The 17,734-nt window shown below is 39.6% G+C and overlaps 1 protein-coding gene across 10 annotated transcripts in view; it reads right to left on the bottom strand.

Annotated features, from left to right (window-relative positions):
• Window positions 1-1,653: 1,653 nt before the first annotated feature.
• Window positions 1,654-17,734, bottom strand: part of LOC115624331 (putative transcription factor capicua) — a 70,019-nt gene continuing 53,938 nt past the window's right edge. For 2 of the 10 annotated variants that reach the window (XM_030518960.1, XM_030518959.1), the window contains exons 5-19: window positions 16,822-17,513; window positions 15,982-16,191; window positions 15,751-15,875; window positions 11,879-12,700; window positions 9,878-11,280; window positions 9,202-9,427; window positions 8,848-9,120; window positions 6,406-6,548; window positions 4,942-5,356; window positions 4,527-4,878; window positions 4,158-4,324; window positions 3,996-4,091; window positions 3,746-3,945; window positions 2,791-2,989; window positions 1,654-2,700 (exon numbers count right to left, since the gene is read on the bottom strand). In XM_030518960.1, coding sequence (XP_030374820.1) covers window positions 2,591-2,700; window positions 2,791-2,989; window positions 3,746-3,945; window positions 3,996-4,091; window positions 4,158-4,324; window positions 4,527-4,878; window positions 4,942-5,356; window positions 6,406-6,548; window positions 8,848-9,120; window positions 9,202-9,427; window positions 9,878-11,280; window positions 11,879-12,700; window positions 15,751-15,875; window positions 15,982-16,191; window positions 16,822-17,513 — 5,433 coding nt within the window. In that variant the 3' untranslated portion in view covers window positions 1,654-2,590. Of the gene's footprint in view, window positions 2,701-2,790; window positions 2,990-3,745; window positions 3,946-3,995; window positions 4,092-4,157; window positions 4,325-4,526; window positions 4,879-4,941; window positions 5,357-6,405; window positions 6,549-8,847; window positions 9,121-9,201; window positions 9,428-9,877; window positions 11,281-11,878; window positions 12,701-12,934; window positions 13,074-15,750; window positions 15,876-15,981; window positions 16,192-16,821; window positions 17,514-17,734 lie in introns of those variants that run through there. The other 8 variants (XM_030518963.1, XM_030518961.1, XM_030518962.1 and 5 more) reach the window with 8 other exon arrangements.

The following is a 17,734-nucleotide window of genomic DNA, read 5'->3' on the forward strand; positions in this document are numbered from 1 at the left end:
TTAACAATGGGTGTAAATTGAATATAAATTTGGTTATACTTGTACATATTAATTTATTCAATATACGTGCAAGTCTCGGATCGGCTCAAAATGAATAATAATAATTTCAGCAGAGTATATTGAAAGCTATATTCTCGCACATCAACAAAAATTTGATTGCAAGGATAATTCCAAGTAAATGACACTACTTTTGAAACCCATATGTAAAGCTGGGCCCAAGATTCCTTGCGATGTATAAGTTAATTTCGAACTCCAAATGGGGGAAACGGGCCCAACATTTATATGAAAACTGTGTATTTTCCATTCCATTAATTGCAACGAAACAAAAGAAACTGGAGCTGATTTATTGGGGTTTTCTTGTAACTGTAAATCAATAAATAAATAGTGCCCATGTACCAGCTGTTTATTTCGCATGCCTGGGTATTAGACGCCATTTGCTTGTTTGAAAAACTTGGTTTTTTTATTTAATATTTTTGTAACATTCTAAAAAATTTGACGTTGTTTTATTTTATAAAATTTCGTTTTCGTTTTGTTCACTAAATCATAAACATAATTGAATTAAGAAACTACAAATTATATTTAAGCAACATAAGAGCTAATTACAAATTAAAATTAATTAAACATAAAGACTAAGTGCTGCTATAAATGTGTGTTAAATTTCACGATTAATAACTAAAAAAATTATGCAAATGATGGGCGTTTGAGTTGGTTGCTTGCCATAACTAAACATACATAGTACATACGTAATTAAGTTGGAGCGACTAATTTGTTTATGCGTATATATGCATACTACATATGTGTGTATAAATATATATCCCATTATTTGTATTTAATGATTATCATTTAAATGGAAGCTGTTTCAATTTATTTTCCTATAAATTACTGTGCGGGCTCTGACAAACCATCTTGAAACATGCTAATTGCTAATTGTTGTTGTCCTTCAAATTATTGTTACTTTAAACATTTAATTTAATTGTTTATGGTTGCATATTGTATTGCTTAATTCGCGTTTGTTGTTGTGTGTTGTTTGTTTGCGTGTGTTGTGAGTGAAGATTGAAAATATTCTTAACAATTATTTGCGAACGCAACAGAATTTATGGGATCGACAGCATTTTGTGACTCAAAGAGGAAGCAGCAGAAGAATTTTAAAAAGCTGTTGATTTTATGATTATTTTATTTTTTTAATTATGCCAAATAAAACTTCAAGAAAGCCTGTTTCAGCCCTAGGTGGCTGTTTACAATTTACAAAGCCCGTTAATTGTTAAACAAAACTCACTTAAAAAATGCAGCCTAAGAGACATGTATTTAACGTCTTGATAGATATTTTGTTTAAAGCTTCTTCTTAAATTATGTTACACGGTAAGGTTTTAAAAATAACAAGCTAAGACACAATTAAAAATTCAGTGCAGTCACACACGCTAAATAAAATTAAATTAAATTAACGAACTAAAGTAATGCAATTAACAGTTTTTAGTTTGAAAAATTATCAATATTTCAAATATTGCAGCAACAGTGGAAGACAGAACTGTATTCAAAACGTGGTTCATAATCGTTACTTGTTATGTTTTTCTTTTCAAATCAATCAATGAATTAATTGCCAATTGAATAAAAATTTCGTTTTATTTTGTGTAAACAATTTAAAAAACAGGCTAGTAAGCTTAAATCGAATATATATTTATATATAATTTATACTTAATTAGACAACATTTGTTTAAAAGCAAGGCAAAATTTACAATTTAAAATAAGAAACATTTTAAAAAGCATTTCAACATGCAGGAGTGTGTGTATCTCACTGTGTGTGTATGTATGTATGTATGTGTGTTTGTGTGTATTGATTACTTAATTTACAATACAAGCTACTAGAATTTCTCATTTCAGCTTAAGTTTTAATGAATCCATGTTGTTATGTTTGTTGTTCCTGTTTTTGTTTACTTTTTTTTTACAATTCTTGTGCTACACTTCAGAAATAAATGTGCAATTTATGTTTTAAGCTTAAGCGCTATTGTTATTATTATTAATTTTATGTTTCAACTTTAGTGTTGCTTGCCTGTAAATTAATAACTAAGCGTTTATGATTATACAATTTTTCCATCTTCTGTTAGGTTTGTAGGTTTTTTCTTTCCATTTTACAACGTAGCGTACTTCATAATGTGCTTCAAGTTCTGTGTGTGTTTGTTTAGTTTTAAGTTTAATTTAATTGTATTTTTCAATGTTCATATTTTAAGCTGCTTAATAAATTCAATGCCTACGCCTTTTGTTATTATTGTTGCTGTATGCCTATTGTAATTAAATGTTTATTTATTATTTAAATTTAAACTATTTTGTTTTAGCATGCATTTCATGCATGCCTCTTTGTTTGCATCTGTGTGTGTGTGTGTTTGTATGTATGTGTGTGTCTGTGTGTGTGCGCACTGCTGCAAAATTTTTGTTTAAAAATTTAATTTAATTTTTTTTGAACAATTTCCTTTAAGTAATTTGTCAGTTGCAGCGTTTAGACGACTGCTTTTTCTTGTTTCTTGTTTCTGGTTCTGATTCGGTTACTCCTTCTTTTTGTTGTTGTTGTTTTAGTCGTTGTTGTTGTTGCTGAAACTCACTTATATTTGGCCTCGACATCGCCAGTTCTCTGGGCCTGCAGCATGCATTGTTCCGCCGCCAATGCCTGGGAGTGCATACCTGCTGTGTAGTAATATTGAAAAGCATCTATTGAGAATGTTTTTCCCCAATGAAGAAAATACGGGAATGGAAATGAAAATAAATCAAAATACAAATAACACAATAAAGGAGTCGCACCTGCAGTATGGGGCACAGCATTTGTGTTCAGGCTGGCACTGCCAACGCTCAGCGTGGTCGAGGAGGAGTTCGAATCGGAGGGCGTATTGGGACCGGCCGAATGGGGCGTAAAGCCCGGCTGACCCAAAGCCTTCTGACGCACCTCACGTATCTTCAGCTGCAGATCCTGTTTGCGTGGAAAGACATCTATGTGCTTGGTCTGTGGAGAATGTGGGAATGGCAGAAGGAATTCCATTAATATTTTATGATCAGCTATATCTCTAGAATATACACCTAAAAGCTATTTTGGCAAAAAAAAGCTAGGAAGCTGATGCTACATGCTTAAAATCAACTTTCAAAAGAAAAGAATACAATAGGTGTGCTCTTTTCAATACAAGATTAAAAAAAAATTATTTCTGTAAAAATTAACCATCAAAATTCTTAAATATTTTCCATCATTTTAGGGACCAAGTGCATAAATGCATAAGAAAATGTTTAATATTTGGACTAAGTATTACAAAAATATAGAAATTACTATTTATAAATCGAGAATTTATTGAAACCTTAAATAACTCAAATATTTTCCCCTATTTTAGGGACCAAGTGCATAAATGCGTAAGAAATTAATATGTGGACTAACTATTTTAAAAATACACAAATTTCTACTTATAAATCAAAATTGCTTGAAACTCCAAATCACTTAAATATTTTCCCTCATTTTATGTGGAGTAAGTATTATAAAAATATAGAAATTTCTATTGATTGAAATCTCGAATTACTCCAATATTTTCCCTCATTTTAGGGACCAAGTGCATAAATTCGCACTCAAATTGTTGGATTTTCTAAACTATTTCTTAACTTATAAGAAGTTCTCTGATACAATTAACTAAATTAGTATTCACTTTTCAAAAACTTCTTGGTAGATTATACGAATCTGAGTTCAGAAATCAGAATTTATGTCTTCCCTTCCCATTACCTGAAAGGCAATGGTCGCCTGTGCGGATGGAAACATGCCATGCTCATTGAACAATTGCATAACCAAATTTCGTCGCGCCTCCAGTACTTTGCGATGTCCCTTCTCACTGGCATCGGAGCGTGCGCTCTGCAGCGGCGTTTTGGGTGTACGTGGTGAACGACCTGTCTGGTCCGTACTTTCCAGTTCTATGTAATCGGACACTAAATGCTTTAATAGTTGTATAAATTATTTTAAAATAAATGTTGCTTACCTCGCAGCTCATTATTGAAATCCGGCCCAAAGAAACGTTGTGTTGTTGTGGGCGGTGCCGAGGCGGGCTCATCAATGGAGTCATCTTCGCTCACTGCTTTTTAATGGAATAAAGCGACATTACCAACAGGTCTATATGTTATGTGTAATGCTTATAACTTACTGATCTTTGGCACCGTCGTCTGTGGCACCGTATTCTTCTTGCGATAATTGGTTCCATAGACACGAGGCGATGATGGCACGGCAATGGCGCTGGGCGATTGACAGTCCTCAGGTTTAAATTGCGGCAGCGCCTTGTATTTCTTCTCAAAGTCCACCTGTTTCAGCACGCTGTACAAATAAATATATAAAGATTCAATTAAATATTTTCAAAATATGGTAATGTTGGAAAGTAAGTTTTAAAAAACTGTGAATATTTCGGTTATACTATACTCGGAAAAAGGGAGTTCTCAAGTTCACAATAACTTATTTCTGGGAATGATCTGTTGCTGGAAAAGGAACAGCTCTTTACAGGATTTCCCTATTCACTCACTTATTCATTTCATCGTTCTTCTTTTTGTGCGCGGCTGCCGTCGCTGCCGCTGCGCTTTTCAGCGGGGACTTGGGCTGACTTGGATTGGAGTTGCTGTTGCTGCCATTGCTTCCGGCGTTTGGCGTTAGCGGCAGTTGTTCGTCGCTGTTGGGCGTGGTGGTCGAGGAAGTGGGCGTGGGCAGAGCCGAACTCAGATTGGTATTGACATGGCCGATTATGGGCGATGAGGCGTCAGCCATGATTAAATTTCCATTGGTGGAGCTCGTTGACATATTGTTGGCACCCCCAGCGCCATGATTGTGACCGTTGTTGTTGAAGGCATTGCCCATATTGTTGTCTGACTTGCTTTGAGCTGTAAATAGTAGATGGAAATGATTGAATTTCCCCTCTGAAATAGATCCATGGTATTACTTACACAAATTCTTGCGCCTTTGCAGGGGTGCTCGACCCAATTGGGCTGGTGTCGGGGCCAACACAAATTGTTGGCCCTCTGCATCGACATCATCATCGGCGCCATAGTTGGAGGAGGAATTGCCACCGTCAGAGCTACGCTTGCCAGCCGAATCGGGCGGATTGTGATGATATGTGGCCGATTTGGGTGTGGATGGCATTGACTTGTATGATGGCGAATTCGGTTCGTTATGCGACGTCGTATAGTTGTGCAGCATTATGGTCGGTTGCGATGCCGGTGGTGGTGGTCCCTGCACACCCAAGGCCTGCATGGGTTGGCCATTGTGCTTTTGGAATATGTAAGCACCAGTCTTGAACGGATCCAGCTGCAGGTGGTCAATGGGTGTGCTGGGCTGATGGGGGCGTGAGAGCAAAGCGAACTGTAAACAAATCAATTATTAGATATAAATAATTATTCTAAATGCAAGTCAAACTTTTATCTATACATGTATGTATACATATATCTACCTAACTGTCTACCCATCATGTTCTATTCAATATATATTGTAAAAGCCGGTTCGAAAATAGCTTAAAAAAAGTTCCGAATCATATATAAATAGAACGAATACAATTGAGTAGTGTATCTTATAATGGTGGTGTGCAATTAAATATTTTTCTAGTTCCCAACTGATCTCGAAGTGGTTCAAACCCGGTTCGGTATCATATCGCCAAAAGTATTTAAGTTGTTATGGAGTTAAATTTTTGCCGATTCTACAAGAATTATAAGTTTTAAAATGGGGAACTCAAAACCAAGGTTACAGACTGATTCGAAATATACATATCTCCCAAAGAAGGTTGTTTTCCTAAATTTTAAGACTGTTGGAGTTGATTCGGGACCGCTTCAAAATTAGAGAGCCAAAGATACAAACAAGCTTTCAAGTTTTGATTGTGTAGGACATTTATATTTATATATCAAACAAGGTACTAAATAGCTGAACAATGGTATAAAGCAAAGGAAAAGTAAGGTTATATTATCTGACGAGCACTTGTGGAAAAAAGGTCTAGTACTTCAACCATTTCCAGAAATTATTAATAGAAAATAAGTAGTTCCCTTTTTTTTCAAATAGAATAAAAACTACAAGCCTTTTATAATTGCAAGACTTAAAAAAAGAGTATGAGTATAAGTATGATCATTTTTTGTAAGTGGTGGTAAATGGTTTCTTAAAAATAATCTCTATCTATAAGAAATATCCCCTTTTACGAATTTATTGATCAAAGAATTAGGGGGGTTTTTTTTTTGTATAGTGGAAAGTCTGCTTCTTTTGTAGGATCCGCACCGATCATCTACATCTACCAACAGACTTCATTACATTTGAATACGTATTATTGATTAATATTTAATAAAATATTCAATGTAAGATATATGATTTACTACTTGTATAATAAAAATGTAAGAATAAATCACTTGGTTCAGCGTTTAGGGACTTACCGGATTACCCATGACCCAGGCGGAACCCACACCTGTGGCGCCCAGAATTTGCGCTGGTGCCGATGCCGGTGGCGTGGCTATGTTGGCGGCATGGCCCAAGCTAACGGCAGCTGGTGATGAGGGGACCGATGGCACCGGATGAGCTACAGGGTTGGAGGAGGAGGAGCAAGAAGAGGAGGCATTGACAACAGTGGCTACATTTGAATTAATCATGAGTATGGTGGAACTTTGGCCACCATTGTTGTTGTTGTTGTTGTTGCTGATGCTGACAGGAACATCTTTGCCGCCGACAACTTTCGCTGCTTTAGCTGTTGCTGCTGCTGCTGTTGTTGTTGTGGCTGTTATGGTTAACTCACTAAGATTGGCATTATTTAGAGTCTGATTTGTTGTTGTTGTTGCTGCTGCTGCACCTTTGCTAAGCAACGTGGCCGGCGTTGCATTGAGCACAGTTAGAGTGGATGCTGCACTTGTTGTTGTTGCTGCCACCGTGCCGGCTGCTGTTGTTGTTGTTAATATGCGTGCATTGGCAGGCAGGGTTATTTTATTGCATGCATTAATGCTTATGAAGGATAGGGGACGCAATGTGGGCGTCAGCGTTTGCTGATGATTGCCACCAGTTGCTGTTGCTGCAACAAGCTGTTGCTCATTGCTGTTGCTGCTGTTGCTGCTGCTGCTCAGCTTGCACAGCTTGTGCTGCAAAAGTTGCTGTGTCAGACTCTGTTGTTGCTGCTGATTATAGCTGTTGACATCAGTGATGAGCAACATGGTGGCAGGTTGCTGTTGTTGCTGCTGCTGCTGCTGCTGCATAGATTTCTGTTGCTGTGAAGTGGCAACCATTGTTACTTCGTCATCGTTAGTCTCTTCATCGTCATCCTCGTCATCGTCGCCATGCAATGTGTCCAGAACTAGAGCATCGTAGAGTATGGCTGCACGACCTGTGGCCTTGCTGTTGTTGTTGTTGTTGCCACCGGTATCTGCAACATGCGCGCCATTGGGCAAGGTCAGCAATTTGCGTATGATAGGCGTTGTTGTTGTTGTTGTTGATGATGTGGTTGTGATTTTCGGGGCAGCATTGTTGAAATTATGTGAAAATTGTTGTTGATTAGCTTGCTCATTAGTAGTTGTGTTGGATGTTGTTGTTATTGTGGTGCTTGTTGTTGTTGATATTGCAGATGTTGCTGATGTAACAATGGACAATGTTGCTGATGTGGCGGCCGCTGTTGCTGCTGCAATTGTCGTGACTTTTTGTATTTTCTTGAAAAACAATGGCGGTGGTGTCGTGTGTTGAGTGGTGCGTATGATTGTGAAATGATTTCTGGGCACTGCAGTCGCTGTGGCTATTATTGTGGTGGTTGTTGGCGTCGATGTGCGTGTCGGTGTCGGGGTCAAGGTGCGTGACTGCTCCTCGTGAGCATAAGGTGTGGGCACGCGTGTTATCACTGTCGGCGGCGTCTCCACTCGCCTCTGATGCATATGCTTCAATTGCTGATGCGGTGAGTTCGTGTGTTGCAGCGGCGTTAGAGACCGCACGATGGTGAACTGTTTACGCTTAACCAGCGGAGCTGTGGGAGGAGGGGTGGCCGCAGTTAGCGGGGTCGGCGTCTTTACTAAAATTGCCGTCGGCTTGGCTATGGTATACTGAGCTATATCATCGAAATCGGTCACCGCTGCAAGCTCTTGCATGAATTGTTCGTCCTCGTCCTCATCATCGGAGGAATTGGAGGAGGGGGTGGCGGAGGACACAGCATCCTCTCGATTTACCTGAGCATTAGTATTGTCCGGATTTGTTTCGTTGTCGTTATCGTTACTATTCGTTTCAATTTCTGTGTCCTTGTCTGAGATTTTCGTTTCACAAAAATGATATGAGTTTGATGAATGGTTTCATGAGAAATGTTCATTCACAGTGTCGTTCAGAGTGTTAGAAAGGAGGTACACATATTTTTTTTCACAGATAAACACGTTAAGTTATGTATGTGTGTGTGTGTGTGCGTGTGGGTGTTCATTTAAAGAAATAGAGAGAAAGATGTTATGCCATAAAGCGCTTGTTAGATGAAATAATGCCGTCTTATGGTTATGTTGAATGGTTTTGAGGGGAGTGAGAATTTGATTGCGTAACAAACATCAATAAAAGTACTATACATATATATATATATATATATATAAAATAATTTATAAACAAATCATAGCATACAACAACAAATCAGGTTTCAAAATAATGCCAATTCTTGAGGTTTCTATTGTAAAACAATAAAGTACCAAAAACTTACGAACAAATATAAATAAAGAGAAAATAATATTTAAACAGTTGCGATTCCAGCTGAACTTTACTTTCAAACGGAGATTCAAGTTTTATATTTATTTATACAAATTGCATTCAGCTTTAATCACAACAGCAACATAATTCAAATTGAGATTTTTCGAATTTTCAAACTCAGAACTCACCTCTGACATCCGTGGGACTACGCAGTGGGTGATAATGGTATTGCTTTTGGCTTAGAGCCGTGGCAGTTGGCACATTGAATGTGAAAATGGCGCCCACAGTGTTTCCTGGTGGTGGTGCGCTGATCGCGGCACCACCATTTAGCTTGTATGGCGATGGTGGCTCTTGTTTGATGTCCTCCTGTTTGATGTGCTGTTGCAGTTGTTGTTGCTGCTGCTCATCAAGTTTTCCCATCGTACCCTTCGGACTGATAGGCATGGACTTGAAAGCGCCACCTGTGGAGGCATAGTGGAGAAGAAAAATTTCGATTATTCGATTGTTCGTTTTGTGACATTTGAAATTTATTGCTTGCTCGCCTGTGGGTTGGAATGGTGTTACACCGATTGGATTCTTGGGACTAGTGTAGTGGTGAAATATTTGTGGATATGGCCGCATAGCGCTCTCAATTCCCGGATGCACTTTAATCGGTTTCGGCTTCACTGTAACCTCACGCTCCGAGTTGCTAGCATTATTGTTGGCCCCAACCATTGACTGGCCATTTGAGCCACTGGAACAGCTTGTAGGCGGTTCCTCAGCTTGGTGCTGCAAGAAAAGGAGAGCGTTACAATAATAAATATATCGGAGAAGGGGTAATACATTTAAAATAACATTAACTGGACAATATCATCATTATTGTGTTTGTACCGAAAATCTATGTCTAAAAGATGACTATGTTTGGGTTTCAATAAAAAAAATATATCATCAGTTGTCTACAAATTGATGTAGGTATGATTTTCAACGAAAGCTCCTCTGAACATAGCCAGAGATGCACAGAAATAAATTTCATCAATGAATATAACATAAAATAAATAAAATTTTTAATAAACTGGATTTGTATATATGTACATAGATAAGAGAGATATACATGCCAAGTTTGTTGCTGCTAGCTGTTATGATTTCAAAGTTCTTGACGTTCATACAGACAGACATTTTACACTTTGCGTAAAGAATTTGCAATAATTGATATTAAAAAGTGTGATTATATTACATTACCTGTTCCTGTTCGTGGGTCTGTTTGCGATAGTCGTAAGGTGCATCATCCATGTCCGAATCATTGACTCGCTCGCGACATTCCAAGTCCAATTTCCCTTTATTGTTGCTGCCAGTGGTCTTGGGATCCTCCACAATAACCATTTGCTCGTCCTCATCGGAGTGCAACATTTCAGCCTTGACATTAGTATGCCGTTGACTGATGGTCGTGGGCGTGTCATCACAGGCCGTGTTATAATTGTCAATGGTTAGTGGTATAATATCGCCCTGCAGTTCTGCAGCGTGGGCACCACCACCACCACTACCGCTGCCGGGAGTCGAGGGGCACATATCATGTTCCAACGAATCGGAACCATCTACAGAAACCAGACGCTGCGTGCCATCTGAGGCGGCATTCGTAGCATTGCCGGCGGCTGTTCTGCCACCCGAAGTGGAGGATTTGCGACGATCTTTGGAACACCATTTCCATTCGGGATGCATTTTAAAGTGCGCGTCCTTCACAGAACTGGCCAGTTCATGATATTGCGCCTTCTCTTCTGGTTTTAGGGCATACCACCATTCGCCGAGTATTTTGCTGACTGTGCGATTATCCTGATTCGGATGCTTCTTGTGCACCATTTTGCGATGCTTTTTGGAAAAGATCATGAAGGCATTCATGGGTCGTCGTATCTTTTTTGCTGGAGCTGCCCCTCCTCCTGCTTGTTGCTGTTGCTGCTGCTGTTGTTGTTGTTGCTGCTGCTGTTGCTGTTGCAATGCGCTCAGAGATTGCGAGCGCCGCTTAGCCGCTGAGGTTGTGGGCGCATTTGAAGGTCCATCGCCAGAGTCATGACAATCCTCTAACTTCCGTATATTGCCATTACTGTTGTTGGTGTTGCGAGAACTGTTGTTGTTGCTGCAATCGGGACCGCTGTATGTGGATAGCCGCTTGGCTGCTGCCTTCTTCTGGGCACTGCTCGAGGATGTGGATGTTGCCTCAAAGACATCATCATCCAGCTGCTCATCGACCTCATCGGTCGCTTGATTCTGTGAATGCATTGCTGCACTCTTTGCTGCTGCTGCCGCCGCTGCGGCAGCTTTGGCTGCATCATTCATGGAGCAGTTCAGCGGCATGCTTGGCGATGACGATGGCGCGTGCACAATCAAGTGATTGTTGTTATTATTGTGATTGATCTGCTGCTGTTGCTGCTGCTGATGAAGATGATGTTGGTGTTGATATTGTGACTGTGTCGGCGGCTGCTGCTGTTGTTGTTGTTGTTGCATCATGCTGGCCACACTGTAGTTGCTTAAATTTGCAGCCCCTGCCACCGGTGTGGTTGTTGTGGTCGGGAGAAGGGCTGTCTTGGTTATGGGCGGCATTTGGATTTGCGGCAGCACTTTATGCCAAACATAGCTGCCCGCATTGTAGCCTGCAAGTGAGTAGTTGAAAATTAATTATTTGATATGATTGACGACATAGTTTATATTAAAAGCAATTCATTGCAGAGCCTAACGCTTAAGAGTCTATTTTCCGAATAATTTCAAGAGCGCAGTGATTTGTTTTCGAATAAAATCAATCAACTTTGTTTTTGACGATTTAATTCCGACACGAGGTAAAACTTTTTATATTTTTTTTTTCAATTTTCTCATTAAGATTAAAACGGTATCTAAATAAAATATTAGTGGATACTTAAAAATTTCGGTGTTATTTCTTAACTGATTTCGGAATTGAGAATGTTTTGATGGGTGATTTTCGTCCCTTACTTTGTTTTTACTTCCACAAGTTTCAAATGAAAACTTTTAAAACAAAAATTGAAATCTTGTTTCTGAATTGAGAATAGTTTGGTAACATCTAATAATTTGATTGCATTGGATAAGGAAATAAGCTTGTAACTCAATCATATTCATTTGTCTGTTGTTTATTATTATTTTTTTCAAAATTCCATTCGAAATTTGCCATTTTATAAAAAAAAATGGTATTATTTTTATTTTGATAAATTTTGTTACGAATTTAAATAATTCCTTTACCGTTTTTTGGCAGCGTCTTGTCCGGCAGAGAATGCGTTGTCGATGTGGTGGTTGTTGTGGGCGTGCTGGGTGGTGGCGGTGGTAAAGCGGCCAGCGGCAATGAAACCAATGTGGGTGGCACAGGCGCCAGTTGTGTGGCATCTACAATTACAGGATGAAATGTTTGGTGGCCGGGTGTCGCAGAAACAACCACTTGTTGATGGTGATGTTGTTGTTGCTGCTGCTGCTGCTGTTGTTGTGGTGGTGGGGCATGCTGCAGCGGTGGTGCCGCTGCGCTCGATATGCGTATAACGCTAGTCGCATGACCCACACTGGTGCTGGTGGCGCTGGCGGTGCTATGAGGTGGCGTTGGCGCGGGCAGCACATGATGATGTGCATTTATATGTGCGGCAGGTGGTTGTGGTAGTTGCTGTTGTTGTTGTTGTATGCTGGGCGGTGGCGCATGCATAACCAACGAAACGGGCGTGGTTTGAGGTGGTGGTGGAGGCGGTGGTGCAGCACCACCATCTACAGTCAGCACATGTGGCGCATATGCAACACCGTTATTATTATTATTGTTGTTAGTATTGTACAATATCGGACTGGGCGCTGTTTTCCATTTGCTATCCAAAGCCACTGCAGCCACCACATGTGGTTGGTGTTGCTGCTGTTGTTGTTGTTGTTGCTGCTGCGTTGCATTGTTGGCAATGGGCGTAAAGAAATTTTGTCTATGATTGGACACATTGACCGGCGAGTGGACGAGCGGATTTAAAGGTGAGGCGCCGGCATGATTAACAGGTGATGTATACGATGGCGTGGCCGAGCGTGAACTGCTCAGCGACACTGCACACACACATAGAGAGAAAAAGAGAGAGGGAGTATAAAGTTTAGATTAATTTTGTTTAAACTAAACTCTGATATGTTTAAGCGCAGCCTGAATCTTGCATTGAAATTTTAAAACTGCATACGTTGCAACATTATATAGCAATTATAGTAAAGGAACATCAATAATTATTATTAAAGCATACGTTTCAAGCTACGCATATTGTGTATTATTATTATTATTATTTTCATTACATAAGCACTGTAAGTATAATTTTGCGCCCAGCTCAAAATCCTGAAAGGCATTCATGGCGCTGATGCACTTTTCTCGGACACCAAAAACACTGGATTAACATTACTTTGGGCACACACTTCACTTTTTATTTAGAGAGCGTTTATATATTAACTTATATTTTAATTTAAATTAATTATTAATTATGTATGTTGAACAAAAATTTTTGTCGTCGTCACATTCGTTTTTGTTTGCTTGATTTTCTTCTTATGTCGTTCTTTTCGTCGTCGTCGACGTCGTCTGTCTTTGACAGTTTTCAACATAAAGTGCGACGTCCAAAAGAATGTCCAAAAGAACAGCAACTTTAACTGAGCGATGGGCAGCAGAGAGAGCAGAGCAGCATAAAATATCTCGCTCTCTCAATGTGATACTCTTGCCGTTCACATACTTGTGTGTTTACCTGCGCTTTTGCTCGTGTGGGTGCACCGTAAGGTGCAAGCAGACAGTGCTGTAAATTCTTCATCAGCATTAAAAATAGCTAGATTGAATGAGCAATTGAAACAAGCTAGAAAAAGCTAACGAAATATAATGCCATTGAGAAACTGAGTTTTTGGTTTAATATCTTTTAGATTTTAAAACACCACAGTAATTTGCACAAATTTATTATGTGACCCCAAATTTGTTTACATATTTATGTTCTACCACATGAAATAGTGCTCTGAACTGGTTTTGGCGTGTCATGATTCCATTAATCGATTAAAAACTTGAACAAAAATTAAAGAATTAGAAATGACGTGAAAGTCAGTTAGTTCAGATTTATACCAAAAACATAACCAAGAAGTTTTATCTAGATTGATTTGTTAAAAAGCTAACATTCAAAAAATCCTGCTAGTCCACCATTTTAACGCAATCGGTATTTCTAAAACTACAATGCTAGCGGGGAAAAAAGCTAAATTGGCAACACTAGTAGAATGTATGTGTGCGTACGTGTACGTGTGTGTGCTCGCGCTCTCTCAAGTGCATTTTTGTTTAGGTACAAAAAAAGAAAGAATTAAAAGCAGGGTGAAAAATAACAAGAAAAAGATTCTGTTGCGCTTCGCACGCATAGCGCGGCTTTTGTTTCGTTGTCAGCCGTTCTTGTTGTTGTTGTTTTTATTGCTGCTGCTGCATTGTTCATTTCAAGTGGCTGGCGGCGACGTTGACGCCGACTCTGACGCCGCACCGCTGCTGTTGCTGCTTATGATCACTTGCAGGTGCATTGGAATGCGTGTGCGTCGGCGTCGACTTCGACGTCGCTGCGTCTGTGTAAATCACGCTGCGGTCACACTTTCAAGTGGCAAGGCACTATTGTTGTTGTTGTTGCTGCTGCCGTGCCCATAACAATAGCCCGAAAGTTGAGTGCACGCACACGTCAAACAATAGAACACCCCGGGCCCTCCTCCACTACCTTAGAAAATGCGACGACGACCTTTGTCGCGAGGTGTCTGTGTATGCATCTGTGTGTGTGTGAGATGGACAGCAGCATCGTTGCGCTGTCCAGAACGCTCTAAACAGGGCGGCGGCGGCGACGGCGCTGTTACAATAAAATTTTATGATATGCATTTTTATAGTGAATTGGAATAGCATTGAATCGTCGAACTGTGAGAAAGTACCGGCAACACAGGTCGCTGAGGTGCGCTACAAATGCAGCAAATATGTTGTGATATCAAAAAAGAGACCTAAAACAAACATTGAGGAGTAATCAAAACTCTACTTAGTAAAAAAACGCAATCGAAAGAAATGCTATTTCTATACAAAACTTGCTGTTTCCTAAACATTTTAGCTCCAAAAATCCATTTAACTAAGGCGTATTCTAAAATACGGATCAGTATCGATTTGTATAGCTCTAGGATTTGGTTCATTTATGTTAGGAAATTTTGAAATTGTTGAAAACTCAGCATAAAATTTAACGTTCCAAAAGAGGAAAAGTATTATATCTATAAATTAATTATTTTATTAGTTTATGCATTTCCACCTATCGATCTAAATTTACTTACAAGTTACAGAATGGTTAGAAAGTTTATAATTTAAGACTAAACCAAAATTGTATAGAGTATGTTTGTCAATCTATCTGAATGGGAACACTAATATACCAATAATAGTTCGCTTATGAAATTTCGAACACACAAAATAAAATAAAAGCTATAATCGGAATTAAAATCGTTAAAAAATATGCAAACGTTAAGTATTTTATCATTCTAAAAACGAAACCTCGTTTGTGTAAGACTTTGTACTTGTAATCTATAATATTTAAAATATCCGAAATGGTATGTTTTCGAAAACATCTTTAAGTTACAAACTATTTGTAAGTTTTGCTCTAAACTTATAACCCTACAAGTGTTCTTTCATAATGTGATTTTCCAGATGGCAACAGTTTTGAAGAACTTATTCCATTAGTCGAGAATTCTGATGCATTGTAGGGTATAACGTTGCAGCTAAACTTATCTTTACCTAAACCACAACATTCTAGAAGAGCGTGAAAATACCGGCTTCATGCAGAGAGCCCTTCTGTATCTGTATGTGCATCTGTACCGTGTATTGGTAATTGCGTGAACTGAGATTAGCAGCTAAGCTGGCGCTCATTTAAGGGCTAAGGCGACGTTTCTCTGACGAGATCCTCTCACGTATAGCGCAGTACATACTATGGGCTGGAAAAGCCAGCCTTGAAATGAATCACACAAAACTATGAATAAGTTTTAAGCGGAATTTGATGGCGGGTCATAAAAAGTCAATAGAGGTGTGAGTGCGAGTGTGAGCTGGGCGCGAATGCATTGGATATTGGACAGTGCTAAGAACCTACCTAACATGGCAGCTACATCGGTCTCTTCCTGATCATAACGACCCGTAACGCGAGGTTTGGGCGAAGTCTCTGAGTCGCGAGAGGTATCTTCATCGTTTTGTGTCTTACTGCTCGAGCGGCTATCGCTGCAGGGAAAATATTGAGAGAGATAGAGAGAGAGAATAAAGGGAGACAATTATGGAATGAGGCATTCGATCTGGGAAAACCAGGTTATGTCGGCATGTTACTTACCTCAAAAAGCGACCCGGTGCAGTCGATGAGGGCAACGCATTGTTGCCCTTCTGATTCAAATGCCTCGAGCAATAGCCACGGCGTTGAGATTCTTTCATGCACAGCATACAGAGGCGACGCCATTGCTTCCCATTGTATTTCTTTCGCACGCCGGTTTCCGATTCCACAATATCACCCTTCTTGAAACGATGCGGTGTGGTTGCTTGAGATCTGGAAATGGAATCAATGAATTATTTAATGATAGGTTATGGTTTGTGCCTCTTTGATCATAAACCATTGAGTAAACTCTCAGAAAAATCTGCACAGACATAAGTCTAGAAATCGAAATGTTCTTTATGATGATCAAAATAAATTTCCAAATTATCCAATTATTTAATGTAATCTATCCAAGATCTTTTGATTACTTTATTTAAATATATCTGACAAAACGGATTGCAAAAAAAGTGATGAAGAATAAAGAAACCGTAAAGGACTAATTCCGAAGAGGAATGCGAAATGGTTTAATTGAACGAGAAATAAAAGAAAAGGACATAAAAGGGAAAGCAGGGAAAGAGGTTTTCAGAAAGAAAGAAGCAATCCTGGAGAAGATTACAAAATGGTTAATATTGAACCACGCAAAAAAGAAAAGCAGAGTCTGGAATAAAATAGACCTTTTGAGTGGATTCTACAAGTAATATTTATTCTCGTATAAAGAAATCTTAAATCTCAACTCTGAAGTGCGTAGATCCATATTCAATATCGAATAATGAATAAAGTTATTATAAGTAGTTCAAGAAATCACAAAATCACACACCAAACATGAATTTTTTAATTCTACTCATTCAAAAAAATGGAACTCACCTTGGAGTTGCTGGATGAGATCGGGGTGTAAGCCTCTGTTCGATAAGACTTGAGGTGCTGCCACGACTTTGCATGCTGCTGCGCTTGCTGCAGGCGCTCATCTTTTCGGCATCCACATCGGCGGCAGCCTGTGAGTAGCCAATGCTCACACGCTTCAGTTCGTCATCAGAGTCGTAATCATCGTAGGATCGTTGACGCCGCTGCAGTTCGTCCGCCGCCGGCGATGGCACATGCATTTTCAGGTGCTGCGACTGTGGCTGATGCTGGGGATGGCGATTTGTGCCCGGCGAGATCACAATGTCTGGCAACGCTGGTGCCAGGCCAGCCTGACCATTCGATGCCAAACCATGTTCCACATGCGCCAGCGGTGGAGGTGGCGGACCAGCGACAGACAGACCCCCATTATTACTGTGGTTATTGGCGTTGCCACTCTGAAACGGTGAGGTGGCTGTTGTGCGATAATACTCTTCCTGTTTCTGCTGCTGAGCCACTGTTGCGGGCACCTTGCCATCGTAACGCGTTGCCACAAATGTGAGAGGTAGGCCGGATGCCTTCTGATAGACAATATTGCCGCTGCCCTGTTCCAGTTTCCGTTTGCCGGCACTAATCGGGGGCGTGAGTTCGTTGAGCTCATCCCACCAGGGTGGCAACAATAGACGAAGATCAGCACGACGCACAACTTTGATGGCGGACTGTAAAAGGAAATTTAGAAATATTATCTTCAGAAGTATTACATATTTTTAAAACAGCAAATCAATGAATCATTCGTCTTATCATTGTATTATTCTTATAATCGGAATAAATTGTCATTGTAAAATGATCGTATCTTGAAACTTTCAAAAATTATGTTCATCAAAATAATTTAAATGATGGTTACAAAATCAATTTCTAATGTCGATCACGTATTTATGGC

The sequence above is a fragment of the Scaptodrosophila lebanonensis genome, unplaced genomic scaffold, assembly GCF_003285725.1.
Source record: "Scaptodrosophila lebanonensis strain 11010-0011.00,11010-0021.00 unplaced genomic scaffold, SlebRS2 tig00000053-arrow-pilon, whole genome shotgun sequence".
Classification (NCBI taxonomy): Eukaryota; Metazoa; Arthropoda; class Insecta; order Diptera; family Drosophilidae; genus Scaptodrosophila; species Scaptodrosophila lebanonensis.